We start from the raw sequence: 16,114 nt of genomic DNA on the forward strand, positions 1-16,114 counted from the left end.
CAGAATTTCCAGAAAAAAGAGTTTCTACAAGACATTTCATGAGGACTTATCAGGGTACAAACCACTAACACTAAGTTTTCGTTGACCTAACAGATCACTAGAGACAAACAGTAAAGAGAACAGCAAGATACCGGCTGACTATTTCCAAAATCTACTGAACTGCGATCCACCAAGTGAAAGACTACAGTTTGAAAAACCTCCACCAAACCCAGACTCACAGTCCCCAACAACTCAAGAAATAAAAGAGATAACCAAATCGCTCAAAAATAATAAAGCCCCTGGGAACGATGGCACAACTGCGGAAATGTTGAAAATAGGGGGAGATGACCTCATCAGAAGAATTCATACGCTTTTAACAGAAATATGGGAGACCATGATGATTCCGAAGGACTGGAAGAATGCCATTATCCATCCGTTACATAAGAAAAGCGATCGAGCGGACCCCAACAACTACAGAGGCATATCCCTTTTACCAGTTATATACAAGGTTCTATCTAAAGCGCTATTAAACAGAGTAGAACAACAAACAGATCATCTGATTGGCGAATATCAAGCAGGCTTCAGAAAAGGTAGATCGTGTTCTAAGCAAATTTGGAGTCTGAAGACGATATTAAGGATACGCCGCAGTACCACCACATTTGTCACCTTTGTAGACTTTAAGAAGGCGTATGACTCTATCGACAGACAAACTGTTATAGACATCCTAGTAGAGCTCAGTGTGGACAAGAAGACCACAGAATTAATCCGCCAGACTCTCACAGACACAACATCTCAAGTGAAGTGCATACAGGAGTTCGACAAGGAGATGGCCTCTCCCCAATCCTTTTTAACTTAATGTTAGACAAAGTCATCAGGGAATGGGGAAAAGAAATCGAAGGTATAAACATTGGTACTCGGGGACAAAGAATTAACGTGAAGTGCCTAGTTTTTGCTGATGATCTAGCTATCTTTACCTAGACTAGTGAAGAAACCAGGTATGCCATAGAGAAGTTGCATGAGATAACATCAAAGACAGGCCTCCAAATATCGTACGAGAAGACTCATATCATGGGTAATGGACACCAGAATATCCAAAGATCCCCACTACAGACAAATTATGGAATAATCACACAGGTCCCTTCCTTCAAATATCTAGGAGAAATCATTGTACCATCCGGATTGGACAGGAAAGCTAATTTAGAAAGAGCCACCAAACTCCTGAAAGCATACCGAATAACATGGAACCACTACAATAAAAGAGTGATGTCACGAAATGCAAAACTTCGGCATTACAAGACTGTTGTTCTTCCGGAAGCCTTGTATGCCTCAGAAACCACATCTCTAGGAGGCCACTCTAAAATTGATGAAATTGAAAAACGAGACCAAAAAATTCTGAGGAAAATATATGGCCCCGTTCATGTAAATGGTATATGGATCAAAAGGAAAACTGTAGATTTGTACAAAGCAATCGACAAGTTCACCGATACTGTCCGCACGAGACGACTGAAATTCTATGGCCACATCTGTACAATGGACGACACTAGATATGCAAAAAGATTGCTTGGTATAATTAATTCAAAGAAGGTGAAAATAAGCTGGTTTGAGGAAATAAAGCAGGACTTAAAAGAAATGAACATCACAGAAGATGTCATCAGGGATCGCAAGGCTTTTGGGAATCTGGTTGCAAAGCACACGTTCACGGAAAAGGCTAAAAGAACCACAGGGAAACAATGGACGGAAGAACGCAAGAAACAGCATAGCGAGTTCATGAAGAGATTTTGGGAGGAGAAGAAGAAAGGAAAACCATCATCAAGCTAACAAGTTCCAACACGCTCTGTAAACGGGCATAACGAAGAAAGAAAGAATAATAATAATAATAATTGTACCAGTTGGTACACCTCTACGCCGCATATTTGAATTTTCCGCCTTAAAGTACCTTTCTACTGAAGAAACCCTGAACTTTAACAACTGAATCAACTCTACGGTTTATCACAAGATGTCACTGAGTGTTTTTGATTTGCTTTTGTTTTTCATTGATCAAGAAGTGTGGACATTCTCCAACAGATGTTTCTACCAAAAAACTATGATAATGCACTCTGGTGCGAAGGAATGAACTATCTTGGAGAAATTTTGTATTCATAAGTTTTGTCTTTACTAAATTTTGTTCTGTCGTTTGGGGGTTGGCAATATTAATCCTTTCTTTCTGCCTGTTTTGAATGTAGCCAATCAGGAATTTCTGTAATTAATTTTCGGCCAATCGGGACTTTCTTCTTCAATTTTGTGTATAACTGTGTACTGTAGCCAATAAAAGTTTGAGGGCGGGTTGTTATCATTCATGAAAGGTCTTGCACTTTCCACGAGGGTATAAAAACTGCTGATTTTCTTGTCTCCGGGCCACTCGAATAACATCTAGCTCAGTGTGTGAATATGTAGCAGGGGGCGGGAAGCGCCTCGTTCTTCAGGCAGCAGCTCTTCAACAAGGTAATGGCCGTTTAACATCTTTTCTTGCTAGCTCAGCAGTTTAACCCGCGGGGCAGGTTCGAAACCTTTAACATGTAAACCATAACTTAAAACATGTAATCCTTCCTATCTGGTAAAACTTCATTTATCTTGAACTGTAATTCGGGGATAGAGAGTGCCTTACCCTCTCGAGCTCCCCTTCATTTTTGAATTTGAGGTGACTACGTTTTTGTAATCGTTTTTCTCTTCCTTCTTAATGTGTTAAATTTATTTTGTAGGCTAGTCACCTCCATAGATTGGGATTAGCCCCTGTATTATCGGCCGAGCGCCTCTTAGGTTTTAAAATGTGTATTTAGGAGGGCTAGTTCACAACCCCATTCCTTTTGCTTTTAGGGCCATTTAAAATTAACCTAGTATTTTTCCATTAAGGCCCAGTAGCTTGGGTAAGAGATACCCCTGTTCAAATTTGTAAGTCGTGACTGTATGGCAAGTGATTGTAAAAGCTGAGGCTGCCCTCAAAGGGCGTGAGCGACTGTGAGCCGGTTTGCTCTTTCATTATTTTATCTCTGAGTGCCCCTAGGAGGCTTAGCATGGTAATTAGGAGCAAGTGCTCCTTGGTATGATGGGGTTTTCTGCCCCATAGTTCAAATTTGTACCTTAGTAAAGTTGGGCTAATAGCTCAAGGATTGTGAAAGTGGGGCTCGAAGCCCAAAACTTGTAAAAAATCCCTGAACTGGTAAAATTATACTTGTACCTACCTTTCATTGTTATTTCACCTAGTGGAAAATTGTTTTCTTGGTCTTGGACCGGATAGTTGGTTATTGTTTGACTCGCTGGTTTTTGTTGAAGTCTAAAGCTCTTTAACATAAAGAAATAAAGAAATGAACTGGATTAAAGCCACTATATATATATATATATATATATATTTATTAATAATAAAGCCAAGCTTTTGGCCAAATTGCATTGGCCTTCATCAGGGCATGTGAAGTTTTGCCTCCGACAGTGAGCAAAGAAATTATCTGAAGGAACATGGAAGTCATGCCCGTACTATCCACGGCCTACCCCCACTAACTGGACTGATGCACCGCCCTCTGTCGACAATTTGAGTGCGTCCCGCTGTGCCATGGTGGTGTTATGCATATATTTCTGCAGTACAGGTCTCCATGTATTTGATAACTTGAAGCCGTCTTCCCTGTTGATGTTATTTGGGCGCAGCTCTATCTCTATGGCTTCCCTCACAAGACGAGCATAGAAGTCTTTTACAGGCGCGATGACCTTCGCCTGGTCAAAGAGGATTTCATGGTCTGTACTGTAGAAATGTTCTGCTATGGCAGACTGGCTTATAGCGTTCTCCGTGGAGGATGAAAGAGCGACATTCTTTACCGATCTGGCATGACGAAAAGGCTTGTTAGCACCAGGGTGAAAGAGCACATCAGATTGGTAAAGAATGTCGCTCTTTCATCCTCCACGGAGAACGCTATAAGCCAGTCTGCCATAGCAGAACATTTCTACAGTACAGACCATGAAATCCTCTTTGACCAGGCGAAGGTCATCGCGCCTGTAAAAGACTTCTATGCTCGTCTTGTGAGGGAAGCCATAGAGATAGAGCTGCGCCCAAATAACATCAACAGGGAAGACGGCTTCAAGTTATCAAATACATGGAGACCTGTACTGCAGAAATACATGCATAACACCACCATGGCACAGCGGGACGCACTCAAACTGTCGACAGAGGGCGGTGCATCAGTCCAGTTAGTGGGGATAGGCCGTGGATAGTACGGGCATGACTTCCATGTTCCTTCAGATAATTTCTTTGCTCACTGTCGGAGGCAAAACTTCACATGCCCTGATGAAGGCCAATGCAATTTGGCCGAAAGCTTGGCTTTATTATTAATAAACATATATATATAGTGGCTTTAATCCAGTTCATTTCTTTATTTCTTTATGTTAATACAATGAGCCATGAAAACTTAAGTTCATCTAAAGCTCTTTGTTAAATCTTGTTAAGTTTTGATATTTTGAAAAAATAACCTTTATTGAAATTTTAAATTCATCTTTTGGCCTTGTAGTTAGACCCATTCTAGCCCGCACCTTCTTTCACCTCTGCCTTCCACAGATAACTCCGCAATAATAATAATAATAATAATAATAATAATAATAATAATAATAATAATAATAATAATAATAATAATAATAATAATAATAATAATAATAATAAAAACTTACATATGCCTGGGCCTGCTCCCATACTACTTCATAGGGCTGAGTCAAGAGACCTAGAGACCTTGCCTGTGCATTTAAGCTGTCAATCTAAAACAAAAGAACAACAATGAGTAAGAAAAACGGTGCCAAATTTCCCTTTAAGAAAATCAAATGATCATACATGTATGTCTTATATGTCTCTCGGTCATGGTCATCCATCAACGGATCCTAGGTAACATCACAACACACATTTCTAATTGCTAATTTAGCCAACATGGTTTACATGGATCATCTACTGAAAGGTATAAAGTGGCAGGGAGGGAGTTACTTGGGTGGAAATGTAGTAGACAGGTTGGCCTTTGCCAATGTCTTCGTCTTAATGGCAGACTGCAATGAAAGCCTGCAGTCCAATATCTCGGAACTTGAAGAAAATTAGCCTTTACAAGACTAAAGTGATGTCAGAAGGGAAGAAACCCAAGAGAACTGAATGTTAGGTCAGACATACAAAACTGGAACTGGTAGATCATTTCAAGTATTTAGGGCGTGTTTTCTCCCAGAATGGTAGTATAGTAAGTGAGATTGGATCAAGGGGCAAAGCTAATGCAGTAAGCTCACAGTTAGGATCCAACAGTATTCTGTAAGAAAGAAGTCAGCTCCTGGACGAAACTATCTTTACACCAAACTGTTTTCAGACTAACTTTGCTTTACAGGAGTGAAAGCTGGGTGGATTTCCAATATCTTATCCATAAGCTAGAAGTTACAGACATGGAAGTAGCAAGAATGACCATGGTACAAATACAAAGGAACAGAGGCAGGTGGATTCTCGGAATGAGGAGATAAAGGCCAAGTACGGAATTAACTCAATGAATGAAGCTGTACACATAAACCGGCTTCGGTGATGTGGTCTTGTGAGGCGAATGGATGATGATAGGTTACCTAGGAGAATGATGGATTCTATCATTGAGGGCAAGAGAAGTAAAGGGAGACCAAGACAATGATGGTTAGACTCAAATTCTAATGATTTAAAAAAGTATGGAACTAAACAAGGCCACAGAGGTAGTTAAAAACAGAGGATTGTCCAGGCGTCTAGTTGCAGACTGAACACTGGAGGCATAAGTCTATAATGAACATGTATGTGTGTATTTTTTTTTTTTTTTTTTTTTTTTTAAGAACTGTAAGAATACCGAAGAAACCTGTACATTGACATCCAATAAAGAGGGCAGCAAGCTCAGGAGCATATACAAAACACCACCAAATAAGTACAGCAGGCCTACCTGGTAATCCAAGTATTCTCCAGATTGCTTGCGTACATACAACCTATCCCCATCAAGGGTAGTTACGGGAACAAATGGCCATTTTGGAACGCGTTTGGAAATATGGGAATCTGCATTCTTCCTACAACAGAAAGAAAGCTCCCTTAAAATTTTGCTATCTTGCAATACTCTACAATGGAATTACTTCAACACAAGACTACTTACCCTTCACTTTGTGAAGCACTCGTTGGTAATACCAAAGTCTGATACTTTACTTCCCTCTGTTTACGACTAGATACAATTTTCTTCATCAGTTCATCATCTGCATCCACTGTTTTGACAAGTGATTTTTTCTTCCTTTTATCTGTAATAGAAACAACACATTTTTACAGCAAAATCAATCAGATGAGTTAGTTCAACACATTGGTGACCGGGTCAGAACAGAGGCTCTACCTACTGTTGACCAGATAGTTCCAGCCTGCAAGAAAAAAACTACATCGCTGCACTGAAACTAATGCATACCTGCCAACTTTACAAAACTAAAAATCACAAGATTTTGATATGAAAATAAGGGAAAATCAGCAGAAATCAGGGGATACAATTGGTCAAAACTGCTTATTCTACATGTCTTGCGCAATACTGGAGAATATATAACACTTATTGTCCCAAAACCCGACTGCACGAGGCTACAAGGCTAAAAATTAGACATCTCTACTCCCTTACACGAACTATGTGAGCGAGATGATTGTTCTCTAATAAGCCTTCCAAAAACAGTATGAATTCATGCTCCACACGTGTGAATCAGTCATGCACTTAGATGCCATTATTTAGCAAATGCATAGATTAAGATATTGCATCACGCGCCTGCGCAATTATATGAAGCCCAATGCTTTTTTTTTTCAAGTAATAAAATTAAAATTTGCCAAAACTGTCTCCAAATGGCTCCTAAAAGCTCTAGAAGAGTCATTAGTCGCTATCTTTGTAATTCTGTCACTATACTTTTTTTTAAACTCCAAATCTAGCAACTAGTCTCAAAAATCGACTAAATTAATGTAACAAACACGAACATAGCACGCGAAAGCAAGAGATTGACAATCAATACACGCGTCACGATATACAGGTTTCAATAAACATCGATATTTCATTTGAAAGCGGGCAATGAGCGAAGGACTTCCGGCCAATGGCGTACAAAGTAGAAATGGCGGGATTTGAAAACAAATGTTAAGTGCACCAAAAAATAAGCTAAAATTGGGACAAAATAATAAAATAATAGGGAGTTGGGAAAAACTGTTGAAACTCGGGAGTCTCTCGCCTAAGGTGGCAGGTATGCTAATGTAACGCAAAACATATTCTAGATAATGACCTCAAACTTCTATATTACGAACTGGATTATCTTTTGAAAAGCCTCCGGCTGTAACTGTACCTATTACATACTACAAGTGATATCTATACTCGAGTTGTATATATCTGAGTCAAAGCTGTACCAGTATTCCAAAACACAAGATTGTTGCCTACGTTGTGACATAGAAGGACCAAAATCATTGTGCAAATCACTCACATAATTACAAATATTTAATTTGCTGTCTCTAGGTACATCTGATAACTGGTCTGCACATAATTCATCACAAATATCTATATATGTTAACAACTGTATGCACCGCGCCATATTGACACCTGCCCTGAAGCTCCAAGGAATAGCTCGACATTTCCGATATTATTTTGTTAATTAGATGAAGGTTTAAATAAAAGATGATGATGGAGCAATAGCTGCCTTATACTACAGTATTTATTCCATGACTAGACTGTTTAAAACTTAACATTTCGCACCAGATTGTAGCCCAAGATGGTTTGAATGGTCATGTTCACAGTGGAAGGAGAGATATTCACCCTACTGACTATCTCATGTTGGGTTTGTGGATTTTTTTGGCACGCCATTTGCCTCATGCCTCAAAGGACAACAGGCGAAACTCTCCTGGTTTCCTCTTATGCGAGCTTCCTTTTTTTTTGCAAATGTTTACCAATGGACCCTGTTATGTGCAACAGAACACCATATTGTTCACAGTAGCTTTTCTCAATGGTCAAACCATTCTCCTGACACTCTTTCAATCTTCTGTCTTACGAGAAATCTGTATGGAAAATGATCATGATGTACCCTTTCCAATAATGACGACTTTCTGGTGCCATTTACAGCTACATACATGAGGTTCAGCCAACTGTTAGAAGAGACATAAGACTAACAATAACACCTGCACCAGACATTCTAGCTCAATCTCACAGGTGGCAGTGGCACCACTAAATCGTTTGGATATATCCTAAACAACCTTCTATTATTAGTTAGGTACTGTGCTTGCCAAGAAAGAAATTACACTTAAACTCAAACCAACGAGGTTCAACTTCGAGACACAAAAGATACTTGTCTCATTTAACAACAATGGACAAGGCAAACAAAATAACTGCAATAAGGAATTTTCTCATCAATACAGATCATGAGTCATGACAGACTTACTGCTTACTTTCACCATTCACAATTAGAATTAAAGAAGGTTCAACCTATTTCATACAAAGTGTGTTGTATAAGGTGTTCACAACATGTTATTTATTATTACTAGTACCGGTTTCGACGCTTAATGGCGTCATCATCAGCTAGAAATCACAAAGTGGGCAGGGTACATAACATAAAATTGTGTACATGATACATGCATTGCAAAGTACAAATGATTGACAGTTTTTACATTAAGAGCTAGATGAATAATGAGTAAAATATGATGGCATAATATAACGCATAGAGGCGTTATAGTCTAATGAGGTAGCTAGGTATTGTACAATAAAATTGGTCTGATGAATGAGAGTAAAAGTCTTAGTATAATAATAAAACGATGCGGTAAAATTGTCCACTCTTCTGTTGTTATCAGTGGAGATATATAAGTCCAGGTCCAGTGTTGTGTGTGGTTGGCAAGACCATCAAATATTTGTTTAAGGCTGGTACGTCTGACGTTGAGTGGTTGAATAAGGTTGAATTTTGAGGTCGTCTCAGCTCAACATAGGTGATAAAGCTTAAAAGGAAGAAAAGCTAAGTTAATGAAATGGATAGCTAAAGATGGGTTCGCGGCCAAATGTGATGGAATATGGGGCTCACCTTGTTCAGTGTGCTGGTTGTGTGTTGTGAGAAGGGTTGTGGACAAGTGAGATGGATGTAAGTTGAGTGTGAGTGAGGAGAGGTGGGAGGGGCAAGAAAGGGAGAGGAGGGGAGTAGAAGGGATGGGAAGGCGGAGTTTAAGGCGGGTCAGGGGGATGGAGTGGTAGTAGTGTGCGACATAGGAGAGTGTTGTGCAGAGTGTAAAAGATCGATTTCTTCTTCCTGGATTTGATGCCTCTAAAGACTTCGATTAGAAAGTCAAAAAGAATATTAGATTTTTCTGAAATTCCATTGAGGTTTAGATTGGGATTTAAAAATTGGTTTAAATGAATAAAACAGTTTTCCGTAACATCGAGTAAAGGGCCTTTGTTTATATTCTTGAGAATTTCTAGGTCTTGTTCTATGGTAGTGAAATTATGCTTTGAGTCATGTATGTGTTGGCCTGTTGCAGAAAACCTATTATACTTAATGGCATTAAGAAACCATAACTTTCAATACGAGTGTGATCGAGGAACTAAAGCGTACGCTGGAAGAAAGAGACACGACCATAAGGGAATAAAAAAGGGGGCTGCAAATTAAAACAGACAGTTTAGAGCAGTACCAAAGAAGACAGTGCTTGCGTGTGTTTGGTGTGGAAGAAACTGCAGGAGAAAACACAGACAATATTGTCATTGATATTGCTCGTGAAATTGGGGTGGAACTCTCAGTGGACGAAATAGACAGATCGCACAGGGTTGGGAAAAGTCAACCTGGCCGTCCAAGACCCATAATTGTGAAGTTTGTTTCGTACCGGAAAAGAAATGCGATGTTTATAAACAAAAAGAAACTCAAGGGTACAAATAAAACAATTAGAGAGGACCTAACCCCAGAGAGACTGCGGCTTCTATAGGATGCTATAAGTAAGTTCAGTGTGCAGAACATGTGGTCGAAGGATGGCATAATTTATGTTAAGCAGGGAACTCGTAAAATACCTGTGTCAAACCGCGAAGATCTCGAACGTATTCGCTAACCAAGAACCGACATTCTGCAAACTAAATACCGCTGTATAGAACTATAATCATAATTTCAACTGTAGGTATGGCCTACATTTTTATCATTAATTTCAATTTTTAGTTTCTTAATTTTATCTAGTGTGGTTTTTCCTTTTATATCTACAGTTAAAATTTACGTTGGCAGCAACAAGTAACCAGGAAACAAATCCCTCTAGTTTCAGCCTCTCCAACCCACAGTCCCAAGCACGTCACTACCTGTATCTCCCAGCCCCCACCTTAAGTACCGCTAATCACCTTCAAGACATTCTTTCGCCTTACCCTACCTCCTTACAAATAGCTCATGTAAACAGTCAGAGCATTCTCCCACATTTCCCGGAATTCCCTGAAATATTCTCAACCTGCAACCTGCATGCCATACTATTCTCAGAGTCGTGGTTGCATCAGTCTATCCCTTCATCTCTTGTTAGTATGAATGGTTATTCATTAGTTAGGAATGACAGGAGCGGTAAGCTCGGTGGAGGAGTCGGTATGTATATACGGGATGATGTGAAGTATACGGTGATATTAAAATCCCCCAGTGAGTTCTCTAATAGCCCTGAATTCTTGTTCGTTGAGCTCACAGTTCGCGGTACGAAGTGCTTGCTTGGTGTGGTGTATCGTCCACCAAAGACTGGTAACATCACAAATCTAGAGGAAGCCCTACATGATCTAACACCCAGGTATGAACATTTGATTTTAATGGGAGACTTTGATACAGACTTGACAAACAAATCTACCGAAACAAAACGATTGACTGAGATGTTTTCATCCATTAATTTGACAATACTACCCCTAAACCCAACACACCATGTTGCCAACTCACGTACACTCCTCAATCTAATAATTACTAATAATACCAACCGAATCCTAACTCATGAACAAATGCCCGTTCCCGGTCTCTCCCGACATGACGTGGTTTACGCTGCATATTCCTTGAAGTGCCCTAAATTCAAGCCAAAATTAATTACATATAGAGATTTTAAACACTTTAATGAAGATGCATTTTTTGAAGATGCTCTTAACACACCATGGCACAACATTCAGTTCATAAATGACATTGACGGAAAAGTAAATCATTTTAACGAACTACTTCTGACTCTGTATGACAGACATGCACCACTACGCACTGTTAGGGTAAAGAGACCTTCAAACCCATGGCTGTCCCAAGAAATATGTGACCAGATGAAAATAAGAGACGCAACCTATAATTATTACGTGAAATATCCTACATCTGACAATTTCGGAAAGTATAAAAAACTCCGAAACAGAACAACACAGTTAATTAGAAATGCTAAAATACGTCACCCTTATGATATTTTGAACACTCAAAATTCTAGTCAGATTTGGAAATCTCTTTGCGAAATGGGATTATGCAAAAACAAGACAAATAACAACAACTGTAATGTAACACTAGCTGACCTAAACTCATACTTTAGCTCACGATCCTCTCAGATTGACGAACAGACCAAAGCAGCAGTAATTAACAGAATATCCTCAAGAACAAGACATAATGGCGAGCAGTTCTACTTTTCTCATGTGACCCCCAGTGACGTTAGGGAAGTCTTCAGTGAAATAAAGTCAGGGTCCACTGGCCATGATGGAATCAACCTGTCTCTTTTAAAAAGAATCATAGACATCATACTTCCAACGGTCACACATATCATTAATAACTCACTCATGACTGGAGTATTTCCTTCGAATTGGAAACATGCAATCATCCGACCTTTCCCTAAAAACAACAACCCCAACAGTCCCGAAGATTATCATCCTGTAAGTATCCTTGCTATATTAGGAAAATTGTTGGAGAAAATAGTACATAAACAAATGACTGAATATCTTATACAGTACAACTTACTTGACAAATATCAATCGGGATTCAGACAAAACCACAGTACTGCCACTGCATTAGTTAAAGTGACAAATGACATGCAACTAGCGATAGATAAAGGACAAATGACTATACTTGTTCTCTTGGGCTTAAGCAAAGCCTTCGATTGTGTAGATAGAGACATATTACTCGCTAAACTTAAGGCGCTGAAATTTTCTTACAGCACTTTAACCTGGGTACACTCCTATCTTAGTGATCGTCAGCAGCGCGTATCAGTGGGAAACGATATATCTTCGTGGCAAACCACTAAGATGGGCGTGGCTCAGGGAGGAGTATTGTCACCACTTTTGTTCTCATTGTACATGAACGACTTATCCGAGACACTGACCAATTGAAAATATCATCTGTTTGCAGATGATATTCAGTTATATATTCACACAAAGCCTAATGACTTAAACAATTCAATCACTAAGTTAAAAGAAGACCTAGCAAATGTTAATGACTGGACTAGCAGACATGGCCTGAAAGTGAACCCATCAAAATCACAGGCCATCATAATTGGCACGTATAAATCTCATGCTAAAATACAAAACATGTCTATACCCAGTGTTATGCTTAGTGGAATACCAGTAACATCTAGCGATCATGTAAAGAACCTTGGAGTAGTATTCGATAAATATTTAAGTTGGTCGGAACATGTCACAAAAATTTGTCAAAGAGTATTTTACTCATTACATTCTGCAAAAAGAATGAGGGACTTCCTTCCAAGAAACACAGGAAAATTATTAGTACAGAGTCTAATATTTCCAATATTTAACTACGGAGATGTAGTTTATAATAGTATGAGCAAAACACTTTCATGTCGACTACAGCGAGCCTTCAATGCTTGTGCTCGATTCGTATTAAATATCCCAATCCAAACTCATATTAGCCCTTTCCTCTCTCAGCTGTCATGGCTAAGATTGACTGAACGACGTAAATACCACGCTGTTTCCCTTCTCCAGAGTATTCTGCAAACAAGCAAACCAGACTATCTTAGAACAGACTTTAAATACCTCTCCCCTTCCGATAGAGCTCCCTCAAGGTCATCTACACGTTCCCTCTTGTCCATTCCCATTCACCACAGTAACGCGTACAACAACTCATTCATACCTGCTACCATACGTTCCTGGAACTCAATCCCAGCTGAAATTAGAGGCATAGGCAATCTGAGGCTATTAAAAAGGAAATGTTTAATGTGGTACTCAAATATGTAAAAAGTAGATTTCACCAATGTAAAAATTTAATAATTAGCTCTTAATTATCAATAAAGATAGAAAATTATAGAGGTTAAGTAAATTAATTTTAGTGAATTTTAGAAATATATGTAAAAATGATTTTATGTACATTATCCTGTAAATTGTATAAAGCTGTTGTATAATATGGTTTGGCATAATAGCAGGCTTCATAGCCTGAGCCCCACCATATAAGAAAGGCAATAAACTAAACTAAACTAAACTAAACTAAACTAAACTAAACTAAACTAAACTAAACTAAGGCTGGTTGAATCCTCAACAGCTCCGCCATCAGCAGTCATAGATGGCCTAGACATCAATGAAGAGGCATACTAGGGAAATGAGGAGTGAGATAGTTTCTCATTGCATTCCTCAGTTAAGTAACAAAATTATTCAGATGAAGACATGGGACATTGTAGTCTAGCTCCATGGCTGAGTGTCTTGGCCTATCGTTTGTGGGGCCCCAGGTTTGATTCTCCACCAAGTTAAGTAATATCAATTTCAAAATGGTTAATTCCCTTCACTCGCCAGACCCGCGGTGTAGGGGTAGCATGCCTGCCTCTTACCCTGAAGCCCCGCGTTCAATTCCGGCGAGCTCAGGGATTTTTACCTGGATCTGAGAGCTAGTTCGAGGTTCACTCAGCATACATGATTACAATCGAGGAGCCACCTGACGGTGAGATGCAGCCCCAGTCCAGAAAGCCAAGAATAATGGCCGAGAGGACTCGTCATGCTGACCACACGACACTTTGTAATCTGCAGGCCTTCAGGCCGAGTAGCAGTTGCTTGGAAGGCCAAGGCCTTTCAGGGCTGTTGCGCCATGGGGGGAGGGGGTGATTACCTTCACTCAGGGACTGGGTGTTTGACTGTTCCCATAATCCCAGCAACTCGTACATCGCACTAACACAGTCTCCTATACATGGCAGATGCCACCCGCAATTAACAGAGGACCTGTCTTACAAGAACTACACCAGGCTAGCAATCATCATCATCATCATCATCATCATCATCATCATCATCATCATCATCATCATCATCATCATCATGTGTTCTGCCCACAGCCATGTGTTCACACAGCAGTTCTACATGTTCTCCTGTCATTTGCCATCCAGGTTAGCAATAGTTGCACAAAATTATTATTATTATTATTATTATTATTATTATTATTATTATTATTATTATTATTATTATTATTATTATTATACATAACATCAGAAAATCACAGTCTCAAATCAAGAAATCAGAGAACGGGCAACACACATTTTATGAGGTGTCACAGACAAAGTTGTCGAGTTCCGGCGGTCCGTTCTACATTAACGGCAGCGACTGTCGACCTTTAAATAACACTAGTATGTTTTTATTGTTCACCAACCTAATCAATACAATACAATCTTAAAAATTAGGACTTTGTCCTTATCAAAATTTTTAACATAAAATTAATACATTGGATGGTACATGTTTCGCCTATCAACAGTAGGCATCATCAGCCATATTTTTTACCTTAGGAATAGATTGGGTACCTAATTGGAAATAACTTATGAATACTGTTAAAAACTAACTATGTCTTGTAAAATGGATTAGACATTGTTAAACAACTAATACAATATAAAATGTAGTATACTATTAATAATATTTGTGTTAATATTTGAATCTAAAAACATGACAATTATTTAAGAATTATGACATAGGTGGTTGATTCTTGATATTACCGAGCTCGATAGCTGCAGTCGCTTAAGTGCGGCCAGTATCCAGTAATCGGGAGATAATGGGTTCGAGCCTCACTGTCGGCAGCCCTGAAGATGGTTTTCCGTGTTTCCCATTTTCACACCAGGCAAATGCCGGGGCTGTACCTTAATTAAGGCCACACCCGCTTCCTTCCACTTCCTCGGCCTTTCCTATCCCATCGTCGCCATAAGATATATCTGTGTCGGTGCGATGTAAAGCAAAATAACAACAACAACAAAAATTCTTGATATTAAAAGATATTACAATAAAGATTAAAATTTAGGCATAGGGATGTGGCGACCCATCCACCCAGTGGGAAACCACTGCAATCAGCCACCCGAGTATTGGCGGGAAAACCATAACATTTGAGGGGTATGGAGGAAATACCTACTCCCAGTCCTGAACAAGTAGGATGAATCACCTTCCCAGATCACATCTGGGATTGTAACTCCTGACCATGGTCAGAACATTGATCAATGATCAGACAATCAACTTATCATGGAGAGTCTTCAAATAAAAGAATCCACCGGCTTGGACATCCAACATTCTAGACCCGAGCAAAGACACCATTCAGATACGGTGGGGTGTCACATAAAAGATCATGGCGAGTCGGAGCGCCTGGAAGCCCAACAGACGAACCACGGACACAGATACAGGCTTAAATTCAGTAAACCAGGAAAAATCTCTTTCTTTGCAACATTAAACATCAATTCAATAATGGAAGTTGGGAAGTTTAAACACTTAACTGATGTCATAGATCAACACAGGATTCTAATCACAGCCCTACAAGAACATCAGAACACAGATCAGGACCCATTTTAATCTGGGGGGATATCGTCTTTACAAAGGACCTCCAGGAAAGAGAGTAATGAAAAATGTTCCCCAATTTGGAATGGGATTCCTGGTTCATACTAGCATATTAGATTCAGTGGAGAACTTCTCATCGAACTCATCAAGAACTGCAACCTTAACGATTAGAGTAGAGAACAAAATATATACACTGATTAATGTCCATGCCCCAACAAATGAAAAAAACAGGACAAATAAAGAGGAAACTTAAATGTTTTGGGAGGAGCTTGACCAACTGATTTCAAATATCCCTGACAACCATGTTAAAATTATGCTTGGAGACTTCAAAGCGAAAATTGGACAAGAGAGAAAATATCGCACAACGGTAAGTAAATGGCCAGCACACAAATTGACAAATAGATATGGTCAAAGATTAA

General features: G+C 39.3%; 1 protein-coding gene across 1 annotated transcript in view; it reads right to left on the bottom strand.

Moving 5' to 3' along the window:
• Positions 1-16,114, bottom strand: part of cutlet (chromosome transmission fidelity protein 18 homolog) — a 424,016-nt gene that overhangs the window by 354,860 nt on the left and 53,042 nt on the right. The window contains exons 5-7 of the mRNA XM_067136426.2: positions 6,120-6,258; positions 5,916-6,036; positions 4,666-4,749 (exon numbers count right to left, since the gene is read on the bottom strand). Coding sequence (XP_066992527.2) covers positions 4,666-4,749; positions 5,916-6,036; positions 6,120-6,258 — 344 coding nt within the window. The remainder of the gene's footprint in view (positions 1-4,665; positions 4,750-5,915; positions 6,037-6,119; positions 6,259-16,114) is intronic.

This window comes from Anabrus simplex, chromosome 1 (genome assembly GCF_040414725.1).
Source record: "Anabrus simplex isolate iqAnaSimp1 chromosome 1, ASM4041472v1, whole genome shotgun sequence".
Taxonomy (NCBI): Eukaryota; Metazoa; Arthropoda; class Insecta; order Orthoptera; family Tettigoniidae; genus Anabrus; species Anabrus simplex.